The sequence below is a fragment of the Lathyrus oleraceus genome, chromosome 3, assembly GCF_024323335.1.
Source record: "Lathyrus oleraceus cultivar Zhongwan6 chromosome 3, CAAS_Psat_ZW6_1.0, whole genome shotgun sequence".
NCBI lineage: Eukaryota > Viridiplantae > Streptophyta > Magnoliopsida > Fabales > Fabaceae > Lathyrus > Lathyrus oleraceus.
In genome coordinates, this window is record NC_066581.1 from 28,821,147 (window position 1) to 28,838,405 (window position 17,259).

The window sequence follows — 17,259 nt, forward strand, 5'->3', positions numbered from 1 at the left end:
GCTAGCTCTATGGCGATCGCCATATTGGTCGCCGTGAGTGTAAAATGTGCATTTTTCTCCATTTTCCATCTGATTTACCTCGTTTCTTCGCGTACGGCTACCACATGGTTAAGTACCTGAAATCTAGACAAAATACCAACATAATACTAGAAATGAAATCAAAATAATAGTAAAACACGTGCAAATCGAGTCAAATATGCGATGTGTTTCGGTGTTATCACCTTACACATATGAGAAACTGAAATAAAAATTATCCATGTTTTCAACCAACTACTAGCACTTCCTAATAACATGGTAGACAAATTTAAAGGAAATAACTACTCCTAAAAAATAGGGAAATCATAAAACGGACTAACAAATCCTCCCTTAAATTGAATGATATATGCAATCAGTTTATATCACTCATTGAATAAACTCATAGAGATCTGCATAGCTTCAAGAAAATTTTCATCTCGAATGGTTTGGTCATGATATCATCCATATGTATTTATGTGCTACAGTGTATCATCTCAATATCTCCATACTTTGTTAGATCCCAAAGGAAATGAAAATGAACATCATTATGCTTACAACAACTATGCATTACTGGATTCTCCGAAAGCTTAATAGCAAAGCTACTATCACAACGAGTCATAGTGGCTTTACTTTAATTTTTAAACACTTTCCAACACTCTTTTCAGCCATGTGGCTTGACATGCACATGAAGTTGCACCTATAAACTCTGATTTTATGGTTGATAGACTCATAATAGGTTGTTTCTTCGATGACCAAGAAACATCACCTGAACTTAACAAGAAAATATAACCCAAAGTACTATTCTTATCATCTAAGTCCCCTGCATAATCGTTGTCAATGTAAGTGACAAGCTCAATGTTTCCTTCATTTATGTAGAAAGTTCCAAACTCAGTTGTTCCTCTTAAATATCTCATCACCCTTTTGGCCACTTGTAAATGCAATTCAATAGGATTCTCTATATACCTGCTAATTAGATTCACCACAAGCAACAAATCAGGTCGAGAGGATGTTAAATACATAAGCCTTCCTATAATTTTTCTATAGTAGGTCTTATCAACCTTCACACTAGAGTCATATTTTGCGAGTTTAACATCAGGAACAATTGGATTATGCACTAAATTTCTTATATTCAGTCCAAACCTTTGTAGCATCACTAATGCATACTTATTTTAACATAAGAAAATGCCATATGATTGTTGCATCATTTCAAGACCAAGAAAGTATCTCATTGAAATTATGTTCCTCATGGGAAAAAGCCTTTTCAGTTTATATACTTTATACTCATTACATTTTTTTACATAACCATAAGGTTGGTCGACATACACTGTTTGATTCAACTCTCCATGCAAAAATGTCGATTGTACATCGAGTTGATAGATTGCCCATCCTTTTTGAGTTGCAAATTCTACCACCAAATGAATTATCTCCATACTTTATACCCTTCACTAGCCTTGCTTTGTACTTGTCCATTTCTCCATTCTCTTTGAATTTTCTCTTGTAAACCCACTTCACTCCAACTTTCTTTGCTCCTTTAGGTAATTCCATCAATTCCCGGGTTCCATTTCTTTTAATTGCCTTCATCTCCACACTCATGACTTTCCTCCATTTTTCAATTTTTACAGCATCATCAAAGTAAGTAAGATCACCATTACCAGCTACAAACATGGCCAAATTAACATCAACATTTCCTTCTGAAAGTCCTTCTCTAGTTTCATAGTATTCTATCCAAAGTGGTGGTCTTCTACACCTTTGTTGGTTGGGATTAGAAGTGTTCTCTTCTGTTCTAGAATTAGAGGAAACATTTTCCTCTTCTTTTGTATCGGTAATATGATCAAATTCATTCCCGACATCATTTTCTTCCTCTGCATTGACTTCCACATTCTTATCAACCCAATCTAAGTCACACGAGATGGCTTCTTCATACTTATTATCCCAATCCCAACCCTGATGTTCTTCAAAAACAACATCCTTACTTGTTATGATTTTTTGTGGAATTGGATCATAAAGCCTGTATGCTTTTGATACTTCACTTACTCCCAACAAAACAAAGCACAAACGTTTATCATTCATTTAACATTAGGTACATGAACATGAGAAATACATCCAAAAACTCTAAAATACTTAACTGAAGTATTGATGTTGCTCCAAGCTTCTTTTGGTGTCTTATTCCTTACTACTGATCTTGGACTCCGATTCAAGACACGCACAAACCAATTTACAATTTTAGGCCAGAAGATTTTGGGCATTCTCTTCTCTGAGAGCATGCTCCAAACCATGTTCATAATGGTTTTGTTTTTTCATTCTGCAACCTCGTTCTATTGTGGCGTATATGCACCTGTTAATTGCCTTCATATACCATTTTCACAGCAAAAAATGGGTGAATTCGGGTGATGTAAACTCTCCCCCACACTAAGTGCGCAAGCATCTGATAAAGGAATTTGCTTCCTTTTCAACATGAATATTAAATATTTTGAAAATAGAACATGCTTCTGATTTTTCTATTAAGAAATGAATCCATGTTTTTCTACTGAAAACATCAATAAAAGTTATCAGATGCCTCTTTTTTCCATTAGAGATAGGTTTGATTGGTCCGCACATATCATCATGTATTAGTTGCAAAGTTTGTGTAGATCTCTAAGCGCTCTTCTTTGGGAATGAATCATTTGGTTGCTTCCTTACCAAACAGTGTTTGATGACTTCAATTTTGGTAAGCCATTTACCATACTCTTATGTTGAAGCGTATTTAAACCCTTGAAACTCAAATGTCCACATCTGCAGTGCCAAAGGTGCATTATACCTTATGTAACTATGTCAAAGCAAGTGGATTTTGCAGGTTGAGGTATGGCATGCAACATGAACATTCGATTTGAAGATATTTTGGTTTCCATTATCAAACCACTTTCAAGGTGAAAAACTTTGCATTTCCCATGTTGAAACATAATACTAATCCCCTTCTCTTGCAATTTCCTAATACTTAGCAAGTTATCCCTTAATTATGGCACAAGGAAGACTCCAATAACAATATGTGTTACGTCGTTCATTTTTAATCTTATGTTACATGTTCCTGTTACAACCATGGTGGAATTATTGCCCAACTTGACAGAATCTTTATAACTCTCGTCAAAATTTGAGAAGTATTCCTTCTTCTCATACATGTGATTGCTACATCTAGAGTCAATAAACCAAACAACTTCATTGGCCTTGTTCATTTCTGTGTATGCCATTAACAACATTTCTTCTTGAGTCTTTACATAGTTTGCCTTCTTCCTTTGGTTCGAACATTCCCATCTAAAATGCTCGAGTAGATGACAATTATAGCACTCCACTATGGATTTGTCAAATGTTTGCTTGCATCTGCCTCATCCTCGTCGTCCAAAACCTCCACGACCTCGACCCCTTTCTACATATTAAACATATTAATTATCTTGATATCCATTACTAATCTTCAAAGCATGTTCTTTTTCAACATGAGAACTCGTGCATTGTTCATGAACAAGTAGATTGCTTTGCAATTCATTAATAGTCAAAGTGTTTGTATCCTTATATTCCTCGATGGAACACACAACATAATTGAACTTGGGAATCATGGATCTCAATTTTTTTCAACTACTGTAATATCTCCCTTGTTTTCACCATTAGCTTTCATCTTGCTTGCTATGGTAGTGTTCGATCAAAATAATCTTTCACAAATTCTCCTTCCTTTATATGGAGAGTTTCAATCTCTTGTCTTATAGTTTGAAGTTGTGCGCGCTTGACTCGTGTTGAACCTTCATACTTCTGCTTCAGGGAGTCCTATATGTTCTTTGTTGTATCTTTGTTAAGAATTTTCTCCAAAAATGAACGATGTAGTGCTTGAAATAGATAGTTCTTTTCCTTTAAGTCTTTTAATTTTTTTATCATCAATGTTCTTTCTTTGCGCATCTGTAAGAATTACTCCTTCTGCTGCCGCAGGAGCCCATTTTCCACAGACCCCAATAATCCTTTGAATGCAAAAAGTTTTCCATGAGCATCATCCAAGGTCATAATGCCTATCAAACTTCGATATTTATGGCTGCACAAAGAAACTCTCTGATGCCATAGTTTTTCACATTTAGAAGACTGCAATTTCTATTTTAATCAGGTCCCATGGTGGAGCTCTGATATCAAATGTTAGGAACCAAAACACCTATGTGAAAGTATAAGGAAATTGATAGGAAGAATTTTCATGTATTGAAAGAAACAACTTGACTCACATATAGTCTTACACAGATGAAAAACTGAAATAAAAACTACTCATGTTTTAAACCCACTACTAACACTTCCTAATGACATGATAGACTAATTCAAAGGAAATAACTACTCCTAAAAATTAGGAAAATCATAAAACTGACTAACAAAATACTAACAAAATATTGAAGTATAAAGTTTTTTGATTGAGTTAGTGTCTTAGTTTTATTCACTTTTTTGAATGAAGGTTATGTAACCTCGGTAAGTCTATTATGTATGTGGGTTCGATGACTAAAGAGAGACATTCTATGATAGCAAGCAAAATTGGTTTCTACGAGGGTCATCTTCCTTTTATTTACTTGGGAGTCCCTATTTTTAAGGGCAGACCCAAAGCGGTTTTATTTCCATCCTTTTGCCGACAAAATCAAAAGTGAACTTGCTTCTTGGAAAGAAAGCTTACTATCAATTGCTGGTAGAGTGCAACTTGTTAAGTCGGTAATTCATAGCATGACGATCTACTCAATGAGGGTTTACTCTTGGCCTATTAGCATCATTAAAATGGTGGAATCTTGGTGCAGGAACTTTATTTGGAGCGCGAACATACACAAACGGAAGTTGGTGACTGTTGCGTGGAAGCATTGCTCCAAGGACGTGAAGGAGGGGGGGGAGGCTTTGGAATTAAGTCTCTAAGAGTTTTTAATGATGCATCAGATTTGAAGCAGTGTTGGAGTGTGCTTAATAGTCGGGAAGATTGGGGCAATCTTCTTAGAGCAAGATTATTGATGGTAATTAATCTGCAATCTTTGTTTTCAGCATTCTGAAACATTAAATCATTTATCCTTTGAATGCTCTTTTGCAAAGAATATCTGGGGTTGGTTGGGGACATGTTAGATCATGGGTTAGTTTCCAGTTTGGAGGATTGTATGCAGATTATTGATGGTAATTATTCTGCTCAGAGTCGTGTCGTGCATATTGCTGATGTAAAATGAGAAAGTGAGAAAGATAAAACAATACTAAAAAAACAATAATTAAAAAATATATAAAATATTAAAACCTATGGTGAGGTTGGGTTGGGTTAATCTAAATCTAAACTCTCAATTCTCAGCACCAACCAAACAAAAAAGATAGGATTATAGAAAAACAAACTCAAGTGTTTGTGTTTGTGTTTTGTGTGTAGTTGTTGAAAATCAACAAAACAAATAAAACAATGGCATCCTTATCCCTCTCATCTCCTCCATCTCTATCCTCTTCATTCCACAATGCCTCCACGCGCCTTAACCTACGCACACCCACCTCCCTTAAACTTCGCACCCATTACTCTCCTCTCTCCGTCAAAGCCATAACCCTAACCCAAGACGATCTCAAAAAACTCGCCGCCGATAAAGCCGTCGAGTATGTCAAAAGCGGCATGGTCCTCGGTCTCGGAACCGGCTCCACCGCCGCCTTCGTCGTCTCCAAACTCGGCGACCTTCTCAAATCCGGCGAACTCACCAACATCATCGGTGTTCCAACCTCCAAACGCACGGAAGAACAAGCACGGTCTCTCGGTATTCCTCTCTCCGTCCTCGACGATAATCCTCGCCTTGATCTCGCTATCGACGGCGCAGACGAAGTCGATCCTTATCTCAACCTCGTCAAAGGCCGCGGCGGAGCTCTTCTCAGAGAAAAACTGGTGGAGGCGGCTTCCGATAAGTTTGTGGTCGTCGTCGACGATACGAAACTCGTCTCCGGTTTAGGTGGAAGCGGTTTGGCTATGCCGGTGGAGGTTGTTCAGTTTTGTTGGAAATACAATTTGATTAGGCTTCAGAATTTGTTCAAAGAAGAAGGTGTTGATGCGAAACTGAGAGTGGATGAGAGTGGAAAACCCTATGTTACTGATAATACTAATTACATTGTTGATTTGTATTTTAAGACTCCGATTAGGGACGCGAACGCCGCCGGGACGGAGATTTCGGCGCTTGAAGGTGTGGTGGAGCATGGGTTGTTCTTGAACATGGCTACCTCCGTCATCATTGCCGGAAAAACTGGTGTTGAAGTTAAAGACAAGTGATTTTGATTTTATTGATTGCATCTGAAATTATATTTTGAGTTTTATTTTTGTGAAAGAAATAATAGAAAAAAGAAAAATTGAAGTGGAGAGAAGCAAATAACTTTTTATGCTGTTACTGATGCGTAAGTGTCTTAGTACTTCCTCCATTCAAAATTCACTGATATGCAGAACATATTTTCTCAAAATAAAATTTTCAATATAATGTTCATTATTTTTTTATTGTATCCTCTAATTATTTTTTAATCGTATATGCTTTTGTCTTCTTCTGGCTATTATTTAATTCACACAATTTTTTAATCTATGTAAATAATCAATTAAATCCAAAACACATCAGCAATATATCATTTGATTTGATATCAGAAATTAGTATTGGGTGTGCATACATACATTAAGATTATTTGTATAACCAAATTCTTTTTGGGTGATTCTCCCCGTTTCGAATTATGGAGCGGTTATAACTAGGGTATTTTTAAAACCAAATCAATCTAATAAAATTTAAAATTAAATTAAAATTGTATTTATTAAATTAAATTTAATTCGGATGTGTTTGAATTAATATTAAATTAAATTGATATTTTGAAGACCGAACTAAATCAAATTAAATCGTATGTTAAAACTCAAATTTCATTTATCCCATATCAAATCCAAAACGCAAACCTATTATGTCATAATCTTACGAGTACGATTTTCTCTTACTAATATTTAGAGTTTCAGTTTCAACCTTCTCAAATCTCTCCTAGTAATATTGCACATTCTTTTCATTTTCTTTGTCATTTACAACTCGTCTCTTCTACTCTAATCTCTTCTCTCTTATTTTATGTTATTGTTTTCTCTTTCAATTACGTTTTTATCGCACTTTTCTTCTCTAATCTCGCATATTTTATGTTATTTCTTTTTCTTCTTCTCTAATCTCTCCTCTTATCGGTTTTTTATATTTTATTATAATGTCTTTGATATTATTTTATGTTAATATTTTATGTTTTTTATTTCATATTTGTCTAGTCTGATTTTTTGTATATTGAATGAGAGGATTTTGTCTAAATATGATGAGTTTTGATTTTATTTGATAATGTATAAATAACTAAACACAAAGTTACGTTCTCTATAGGTGTATGTATCACTCAATAAAAATCTTGTAAAAAATCAAACCAACTCAAACCTCATTAATTTGGTTTAGTGTGGTTTTATATTTAAAAGGCAATCGAACCAAAGCAAACTACATACTTTTCTCTTACAGGTCGAATGATTTTTATAGTCAAGATCTCTCAAACTGTAACACAAACACCCCTAATTATAACAACTTGCTAATTTTCAGGTGTAAGATGTAGGAAACTATTGAATGGACCTTAGATCTAGTTGTGACTCAAGCACTCGCCTCTATGTTGTAGTGCATGGTCTTTTATCGTATTTATCTTTTTGTGTTGTCTGCATCTCAACTTGAATGGAAAGCTAAGAGGTGACGTTAATGTCATCGAGAATTCAATGTATCCCGTGTTACATGTCTTCTCGTAAATTCTATCATAATGATCAAGTCTCCACAACTTTTCAACCCACATTGGTACTCTTATTCATCATCTTGACGCCGTTGACTTTCGATATAAGTAACTCGGTCTTATTCTAAAATCAAAGGCTCATGATACCATTTGTTGAGGGAGTTTTTTTTCACTAGGGAGCATTAAACATTGTGAGACTTCTTTTTCTAGAGGCAATGTCTTTATGAGAGACACACCATATATTCACCTAAAACCTTAAGGTGATAGGTGGGTGGGTTTTCTCACTTATAAATGTCTAAGTCTCCACATTTCCAACCAATGTGAGACTATTATCCACACTACTCACACTTGATACATTCTCAACAATCTCCGCAGACAGAGCCAGAATAAATACATTAAGATGACCACCAGAAAATAATTTCTACTTTTGACTTCTTTGTTAAACAACTATTTAAACCAATCAACAAAAATTACAATTTATTTCATAATAAATCAACCTAAATACTAAATACTCAATACTCATTAAAATTTTGACAAAAATAATCCCTAAATTAAAATTACAAGTCTATAATCAATACTAAAAAATTGTTCCTAAATTGAGGCGCCATATGCATTGGGCCTCATGAGGAGGCGTCATTGCCTCTGGCGCATGCATGGCCCTCCAAGAGGCGCCAATGCATCTGGCGCATGAGTGTGTTACTTGTGGAAAAAAATTAATTTTGCAGTCAACAAGAATCAAACACACAACTTTCTCATTAGGAATCAAACACATTACCACTGCACCACAAACTCTTCATGTTAATTTATTTCATCATATATTTAATATACCGTGTATAATTACAGTAGATTAATAAATTACTAAAACTTAGTTGAAATTTTTTTCACTTAGTTTTAAAATAATGTATAATTACATTAAATTAATTTGTTTCATCTCTATATATTTGTCTTAATTATTTTCACTTAGAACGTTTATACCTATTTTAAAATTTTAAATTAACTAAATATATATTTAATTTAATTTTATCATTGTTTTAAAATATATAAGTTAAGAATATTATTTAATATTTGCATTTTAATTTCTTAAGAGTACAATCGCAATTTTATATTATAACATTAAATATAAAATATAGATAATATTCATTCAACATATCAAATATGAACGTAGATAGTTAAAATATTAAATAAAACATTGCTTTATTTAATATTTTAACTAATTATGTTTCATCCATTGTTTTATTTAATGTTTATTTTATAAAATTAAAATATTCTTTTATATAATACTCTTTTTTATTAAAAAATTATTTTTATAAAATAAAAAATATATATTTTATTTAATTTTATTATAATGAATTTTAAATAAACATAAATATTTTAACTATCTACGTTTATATTTGATATGTCGAATGGATATTATCTATATTTTATATTTAATGTTATAATATAAAATTGCGATTGTACTCTTAAGAAATTAAAATGCAAATATTAAATAATATTCTTAACTTATATATTTTAAAACAATGATAAAATTAAATTAAATATATATTTAGTTAATTTAAAATTTTAAAATAGGTATAAAAGTTCTAAGTGAAAATAATTAAGACAAATATATAGAGATGAAACAAATTAATCTAATGTAATTATACATTATTTTAAAACTAAGTGAAAAAAATTTCAACTAAGCTTTAGTAATTTATTAATCTACTGTAATTATACACGGTATATTAAATATATGATGAAACAAATTAATATGAAGGGTTTGTGGTGTAGTGGTACTTGTTTGGCTCCTGATGAAAAGGTTGTGTGTTTGATTCTTATTGACTGCAAGATTAAATTTTCTTTTCACAAGCAACACACTCATGCGCCAGACACATTGGAGTCTCTTCATGAAACCTAATACCTAATGCATCTGGCCTCCTCTCTTCATGAAACCTAATACCTAATGCATCTGGCCTCCTCTTTAAAGTTGATTATTTTGGTATTCAGTTACGTGTCTAGTTCATAATAAAACAGTACCTAAATTAAAATTACAATTTCATATTGAGTACTCAAAAGCATCCCCTAGATTAAAATAAAAAATCTTTGAAATAGTTAATATTTAATTAAAAATCCATGTCATAATAATAAAATAATCCATAAATTAAAATCACAAGTTCATATTCAATATTAAAAAAGAATCCATGATTTTTTTTTAAAATTCTCTAAAGTAATCAATATTAAATTACAAATTCATTTTATAATAAAATAGTCCCTAAACTGAAATTACAAATTCATTTTATAATAAAATAGTCCCTAAACTGAAATTACAAATTCATACTCAATATTAAAAAAAAAGTCTTTTAATTGACAAATTATCTCAAAAACAATCCCTAAAATACTCAACACTCATTTACAAATAATAAACTTATCTCTGAATTAAAATTACAAGTCTTAAGAAATAATCCCAAAAACAGTCCCTAAGATACTCCAGACTCACTGATCAATACTCAATTACAAATCCATTTCATAATAAAACAATCCCTAAATTGATTTTACAAGTTCATACTCAATGCTAAAAAACAATCCTAGAAACAGTCTCAAAAGTACTCAATACTCGGTACTTAATTACAAGTCCATCTCATAGAAAAACAGTGAAAAAAGAACCATAGTCATATGCTAGGCAAAATGTGAAAAAAGAACTATATAAGAAAAGCTGATGCAGTGGAAAAACTGAGACGAGAAATAAGAAAAAGTCATCATTGTTCTGCGTGTTGGTGGTTCGCCGTTTGTGTGTGGTGGTGGTGGAAGGTGTAAAATGAAAGCATCAATGGAGAAATAAGAAAATAAAGAGAAAAAAATTCGGCTGTAATCGAGAGATGAAATTTATGATTCAATGACAAACTTGTAGTTTTTAAATTTAAGTTGGACAATTAAGTAATTTCACATATATGAAAAAAATTATTAAAAATTGTAGGGAGAAAAACCTTCTTTATTCTTTATCCCGAGTGTGTCATTCATTTATATGAGTGAACTTTTTGATTTTGAGTCTCCGTTTGTCGTTCAATAGATTCGAAATAGAAGTTTTGAATCATCCAATGACCGCTCTTCTCAATTGAACCTTATGAATTAGGCTTACATCAAAGTCTTTCAGTGTTGGTGTGATTATTTCGGAGGAAAGTCCTCTTTATCCCATTTCTTCTATCTTTTCATAGTGTAAGGTAGTTCAGCGAACCATGCACAAGGTCAGGGTTTGATTACATTGGTACATGTTATCCTTTTTTTCGAAGTGATTTTGGGTAGCCTGAAGCATTTCCAAAATTGATTCTTCTTAGTTGCTCCAGTCCACACATAGGTGTAAGAACAAAAATTGTTCTACAACAGATTCCTTGATTTTGATGATAACAAAGGATGAAACCAAAAATGGCACCCTAACGAAAAGTTTCTAAGTGTGCAGGATTCTAAAGAAAGAAGGAAGAAATCTGATGATGTCATCAGATACAAAACCAGATCAGATACAAATTATCAAATTATCAGAAGCATCTGAAGTGAAGACACGTTCAAGAAAGTCTAACTCTGAGCAAAACAGAAAAGTATCAGAAGCATCTGAACAAGAAGTAAGCTCTAGAAGTTCTGACTCTGAACAACGCTATCTCTAAGCTTCAGAAGTTATCAGCGCTATCTGAAGAAACTATCTGAACTCAAGAGATCAACATCAGAAGCAAGATTCCAAGATTCTCCAGATACACAAATACTCTGAGCATGGAATTGCTAATCATGAAAGAGTAACGTTTAAGTCAAGAAAAGATTTGCAAATGGATTTCCTAATTGAGAAAGAGACGTTAATCTCCAATCTCAATAAAGAAAATACTACTTGTGGTAAGTAGTCATTTCAAGAAGAAAAAGTCATCCTGCAGAAGCTATTTATGTGATGGCGTAACTTCATCTCAATATCCACCAGTTTCAACTACTACTTCAACGAATATATAAATAGGCTGCAAATCAACCTTGAACTATCAGCAAGCCAACAAGCCAAAATTATACTGAAACATCAACACTCAAGAAAAACACTCTCTAAGATCTTCACAAAGCTTTTGCTTATAACGTGAAAACTCTTGTTCTTAATACTGTAATATTTGCTTTCTTAGAAGCATTCTAGATTACATAAATCTTTCATCTATTTGTTTGTTGATTTCCTCAAGTGACTCTGTGTAGTCTGTATACTTGAGAGGACTAAGAGATTTTTCTCTTAGACGTTGTTTGTAATCTTTCAAGATTAGTGGATTAAGTCCTTGTTGAAGGCGAAATCACCTTGGCCGGGTGGACTGGAGTAGCTTTGTGTTATAAGCGAACCAGTATAAAATCCTTGTGTGATTTTCATTTTGAAAAGCGCTTATTTTTCCAAACAATTCAAACCCCCCCCCCCCCCTTTCTTGTTTTTCTCACCTTCAATTGGTATCAGAGCTCCGACTCTGTTATTGATTTTCTAATCAAACACTTAACCGTGTAGAGAGATCCAGTACGAGAAAAACAATGGCCCACTCAAATGAAAGAGATTCTTACAATGCTAAGCCTCCTGTTTTTGATGGAGAGAAATTTGATTACTGGAAAGATAGAATCGAAAGTTTCTTTCTGGGTTATGATGCTGACCTCTGGGACATTGTCACAGATGGATATACACCTCCAGTCTTGGAAAATGGAGCTGAAGTTCCCAGAAACAAGATGTCAGAAGATCAGAAACGTATCTTCAAAAATCATCACAAGGCCAGAACAATACTTCTAAATGCTATATCATACAACGAATATGAAAAGATCACCAACAGAGAGACAGCCAAAGATATACTTGACTCTCTGAAGATGACCCATGAAGGAAACTCCCAAGTCAAGGAGACGAAGGCTCTGGCGCTTATCCAGAAATATGAAGCCTTCAAAATGGAAGATGATGAAGCTATAGAGGCTATGTTTTCCAGATTTCAAACTCTTATTGCAGGTCTTAAAGTGCTAGACAAAGGATACACAACTGCAGATCATGTTAAGAAGATAGTCAGAAGTCTGCCAAAGAAATGGAGACCTATGGTTACTGCTCTGAAGCTGTCAAAGGATCTGAACAATATCAGCCTTGAAGAACTTGTTAGTTCTCTCAGAAGTCATGAGATAGAACTAGAGGAGGATGAACCTCAGAAAAGGAACAAGTCCGTAGCGCTAAAGTCCAGATCTGAAAGACGGAAACCTGACAGAACCAAAGCTCTCCAGGCAGAAACTGAAGATACTGACGACTCTGAACCTGAAGACTCTGATGATGAAGAAGAGTTGTCCCTACTAACCAGAAGAGTTAAGCAACTCTGGAAAAAGAGGAACAACAACTTCAGAAGACCAAGACCCAGAGGGGATCGATCAGAGTCAACTTCAAAAGGTAAAGCTAACAAAGATATTACTTGTTATGAATGTAAAGAAACAGGTCATTACAGGAATGAATGCCCTAAGCTAAAGAAAGACAACCCTAGAAAAGAAAGCTTCAAGAAAAACACCTTCAGAACAAAGAAAGGACTGTTGGCTACCTGGGATGACAGTGAATCTGGATCATCAGAATCTGACTCTGATGAACAGGCCAACGTAGCACTTATGGCTACCACATCCAACAGCTCAGACGAAGAATCTGAAGAGGTATTTTCTGAACTTTCTCGATCTGACTTAGAATCATGTTTGTCAGAAACTCTTACCTCTTATCAGAAATTAAAACAAAAGTTTAAAAACATTAAAGGCTGTCTTAAAACAAAATTTGAAGAATGTAGTGAACTTGAGATAACAATTCTAGCACATGAAGATACAATCAGATCTTTAACTTTAGAAAGAGATGGAGCAAAAACAAAAAGCTTAGAATTAGAAGAAGCGTTGTCTCAAGCACCACAAACTTCAAATAAAATTATTTATAAATATGAAGAAGCCTTTCAAGAATTTCTGAAGAATGGGATAGATAGGAGTATTATGGCATCCATGATTTATGGAGTAAGTCAGAACAATAAAAGGGGAATTGGGTATGATCCTAAGGAAGATAAAACTTCTACAAGTGATCAAATTAAATCTCCTTTTTCATATCACTACACACACACACAAGAACACAAATTTAAAAATGCTAGAAGACCCAAAGTTATAAGAAACTCTGGGAAAACTAATCTAAAAGGACCCAAGAGATTCTGGGTACCGAAAGATAAGATTATCTATGTTGCAGATATCCTATGCAGCAAAGTTCAGACACCAGTCATGGTACCTGGACTCTGGATGCTCGCGACACATGACGGGAAGAAAGTCTATGTTCCAAAGTCTGGAACTTAAAGACGCTGGATTTGTAGGTTTCGGAGGAGATCAGAAAGGAAGGATCAGAGGCTCCGGAACTATTGGTAATGGTACTCTTCCCTCTATATCTGATGTTCTTTATGTAGAAGGATTAATGCATAACTTGTTATCCATAAGTCAATTAAGTGATAACGGTTATGATGTAATCTTCAATCAAAAAACATGTAAAGCCATTAATCAGAACGATGGCTCTGTCCTTTTCACAGGCAAGAGGAAAAACAACATTTACAAAATAAATCTTTCTGATTTAAAAGATCAAAATGTTAAATGTCTAATGTCAGTTCACGAAGAGCAATGGGTATGGCATAGACGCTTGGGCCACATTAGCATGAGGAAACTTTCTCAGCTAACTAAACTCGAGTTAGTCAGAGGCCTACCTAAACTGAAGTTTTCTTTAGATGCTCTGTGTGAAGCTTGTCAGAAAGGAAAATTTTCAAAAACATCTTTTAAAAAGAAAAATGTTGTTTCTACCTCTAAGCCTCTGGAACTTCTTCACATTGACTTATTTGGTCCTGTGAAAACAGCATCAGTTAATGGAAAGAAGTATGGACTAGTCATTGTTGATGATTACAGTCGCTGGACATGGGTAAAATTCCTAAAGCACAAGAGTGAGTCTCACTCTGTATTCACAAGTTTCTGTTCCAAAGTGCAAAAAGAATTTGACTCTAAAATTATTAGAGTCAGAAGTGATCATGGTGGAGAATTTGAAAATAAAGATTTTGAAGAATTATTTGATTCTAATGGAATATCCCATGATTTCTCCTGCCCTAGAACTCCACAACAAAATGGAGTTGTAGAGAGGAAGAATAGGACACTCCAAGAGATGGCCAGAACCATGATCAATGAAACTAATGTAGCAAAGCACTTTTGGGCAGAAGCTGTAAATACAGCGTGTTACATTCAGAATAGAATCTCTATAAGACCTATTCTAGAAAAGACTCCCTATGAACTGTGTAAAGGAAGAAAACCAAACATTTCATATTTTCATCCTTTTGGATGTTCTTGTTTTATATTAAATACTAAAGAACATCTGAACAAGTTTGATTCCAAAGCACAGAAAGGTATTATGTTAGGATACTCAGAACGCTCTAAAGGCTACAGAGTATACAACACAGAAACCAAAATTGTGGAAGAATCAATTCATGTCAGATTTGATGATAAGCTTGACCCTGAAAAGTCAAAGCTAGTTGAAAAGTTTGCAGATTTGGAAATCACTCTTGTAGAATCTGATAAAACTCCAGAAGCAACTGTCACTCAAAACTCTGAAGAAATTAAATCTCCAGAAATCCCAAAGAAAGTCAAAAGTCGTATCAATGTATCTGAAGATTTGATTCTGGGAAACAAGGACGAACCTGTCAGAACCAGATCTACCTTCAGAACGTCTGAAGATACCACTCTGGGACTAGTGTCTCTGATTGAGCCTACGTCTTGTGATGAAGCACTTCAGGATAACGACTGGGTGGCAGCTATGCAAGAAGAATTGGATCAATTCTCAAAGAATGATGTCTGGGATCTAGTTCCTAAACCCAGAGGCACTCATGTCATTGGAACCAGATGGGTTTTCAGAAACAAGCTGAACGAGAAAGGAGAAGTTGTCAGAAACAAAGCTCGACTGGTAGCTCAAGGTTACAGTCAACAAGAAGGTATTGACTATAATGAAACCTTTGTTCCAGTCGCGAGGTTAGAATCTATTCGTCTTCTTGTATCTTTTGCTATTAATCATTCTATTAAATTATATCAAATGGATGTCAAGAGTGCATTCCTTAATGGTTATATATCAGAAGAAGTGTATGTCAACCAACCTCCAGGTTTTGAAAATTCAAATTTTCCAGAACATGTTTTTAAACTTAAGAAATCCTTATATGGACTTAAACAAGCTCCCAGAGCTTGGTATGAACGATTAAGCAATTTTCTTCTGGAACAAAATTTTATCAGAGGGAAAGTTGATTCTACACTCTTCTGTAAAAACCTTAATAATGATCTCATGATATGCCAGATTTATGTTGATGATATTATTTTTGGTTCTGCTAATATCTCTGTTTGCCAAGAATTTTCTAAGTTAATGCAGGCAGAATTTGAGATGAGTTTAATGCAAGAACTAAAGTTCTTTCTGGGAATTCAAATTAATCAAACTTCAGAAGTCACGTACGTCCATCAAAGTAAATATATTAAAGACGTTCTGAAGAAGTTTGACATGACTGAATGCAACTCTGCAAAAACTCCCATGCACCCAACTTGCATTCTGGAAAAGGAAGAGGTAAGCAACAAGGTTTGTCAGAAGCTCTATCGAGGTATGATAGGCTCTCTTCTCTATCTGACTGCTACTCGTCCTGATATTCTCTTTAGTGTCTGTCTTTGTGCCAGATTCCAATCAGATCCTAGAGAATCTCATTTAACAGCAGTTAAGAGAATTCTTAAGTATCTGAAAGGAACTCCTAACCTGGGCCTGATGTATGAGAAAACATCAGAGTATAGACTTTCTGGTTATTGTGATGCAGATTATGTAGGAGATAGAATAGAACGAAAAAGCACATCTGGGAATTGCCAGCTTCTGGGAAACAATCTAATCTCCTGGGCTAGCAAAAGACAGTCAACTATTGCTCTATCAACTGCAGAAGCAGAATACATCTCAGCATCACTGTGCACAACTCAGATGCTCTGGATGAAGCATCAGCTAGAAGATCTACAAATCTTTGAGAGTAACATTCCTATCTTTTGTGATAATACTGCTGCTATTTGTTTAAGTAAGAATCCTATTCTACATTCCAGAGCCAAACACATAGAAATAAAACATCATTTTATCAGAGACTATGTTCAGAAAGGGATAGTAACATTGAAGTTCATTGATACAGAACATCAATGGGCAGATATCTTTACTAAGCCTCTAGCTGAAGATAGATTTCTTTTTATCTTAAAAAATCTAAACATTCAAAATTGCCCAGAATGAAGTATGGCTCTGAAAATGTAAAATGTGACTCTGATGTAAACAAATGTACTTCTGCCTCTGACTCTGATACTTCTACCAAGTTAAGAAGATATCTGAGTTAGAAATCTTCAGAAACCAATCCTTTGGTATTCTTGAAGATCAGATACATCAACACGTGGAGCACTAAGCGTCTAACCCTAGAACTTCTAAACAGCTGTCAAAAGAAATTCAAAGGTCAGAAC

At 34.2% G+C, this 17,259-nt stretch overlaps 2 protein-coding genes across 2 annotated transcripts; one reads left to right on the forward strand and one right to left on the reverse strand.

Annotated features, from left to right (window-relative positions):
* Nucleotides 1–653: 653 nt before the first annotated feature.
* LOC127129484 (secreted RxLR effector protein 161-like) lies at nt 654–1,166 on the reverse strand. Its single transcript, XM_051058656.1, has one exon. It carries the CDS (start codon nt 1,164–1,166, stop codon nt 654–656), a length of 513 nt encoding a protein of 170 aa, XP_050914613.1.
* Nucleotides 1,167–5,293: 4,127 nt separating this feature from the next.
* Nucleotides 5,294–6,490, forward strand: LOC127132271 (probable ribose-5-phosphate isomerase 3, chloroplastic). The gene has a single exon (XM_051061182.1). It carries the CDS (start codon nt 5,429–5,431, stop codon nt 6,269–6,271), a length of 843 nt encoding a protein of 280 aa, XP_050917139.1. The 5' UTR covers nt 5,294–5,428; the 3' UTR covers nt 6,272–6,490.
* Nucleotides 6,491–17,259: the final 10,769 nt, after the last annotated feature.

Coding starts and splice junctions, on each gene's coding strand:
- LOC127129484 (XM_051058656.1), bottom strand. CDS start 1,166: ATGCTACAAAGGTTTGGACTGAATATAAGAAATTTAGTGCATAATCCA.
- LOC127132271 (XM_051061182.1), top strand. CDS start 5,429: ATGGCATCCTTATCCCTCTCATCTCCTCCATCTCTATCCTCTTCATTC.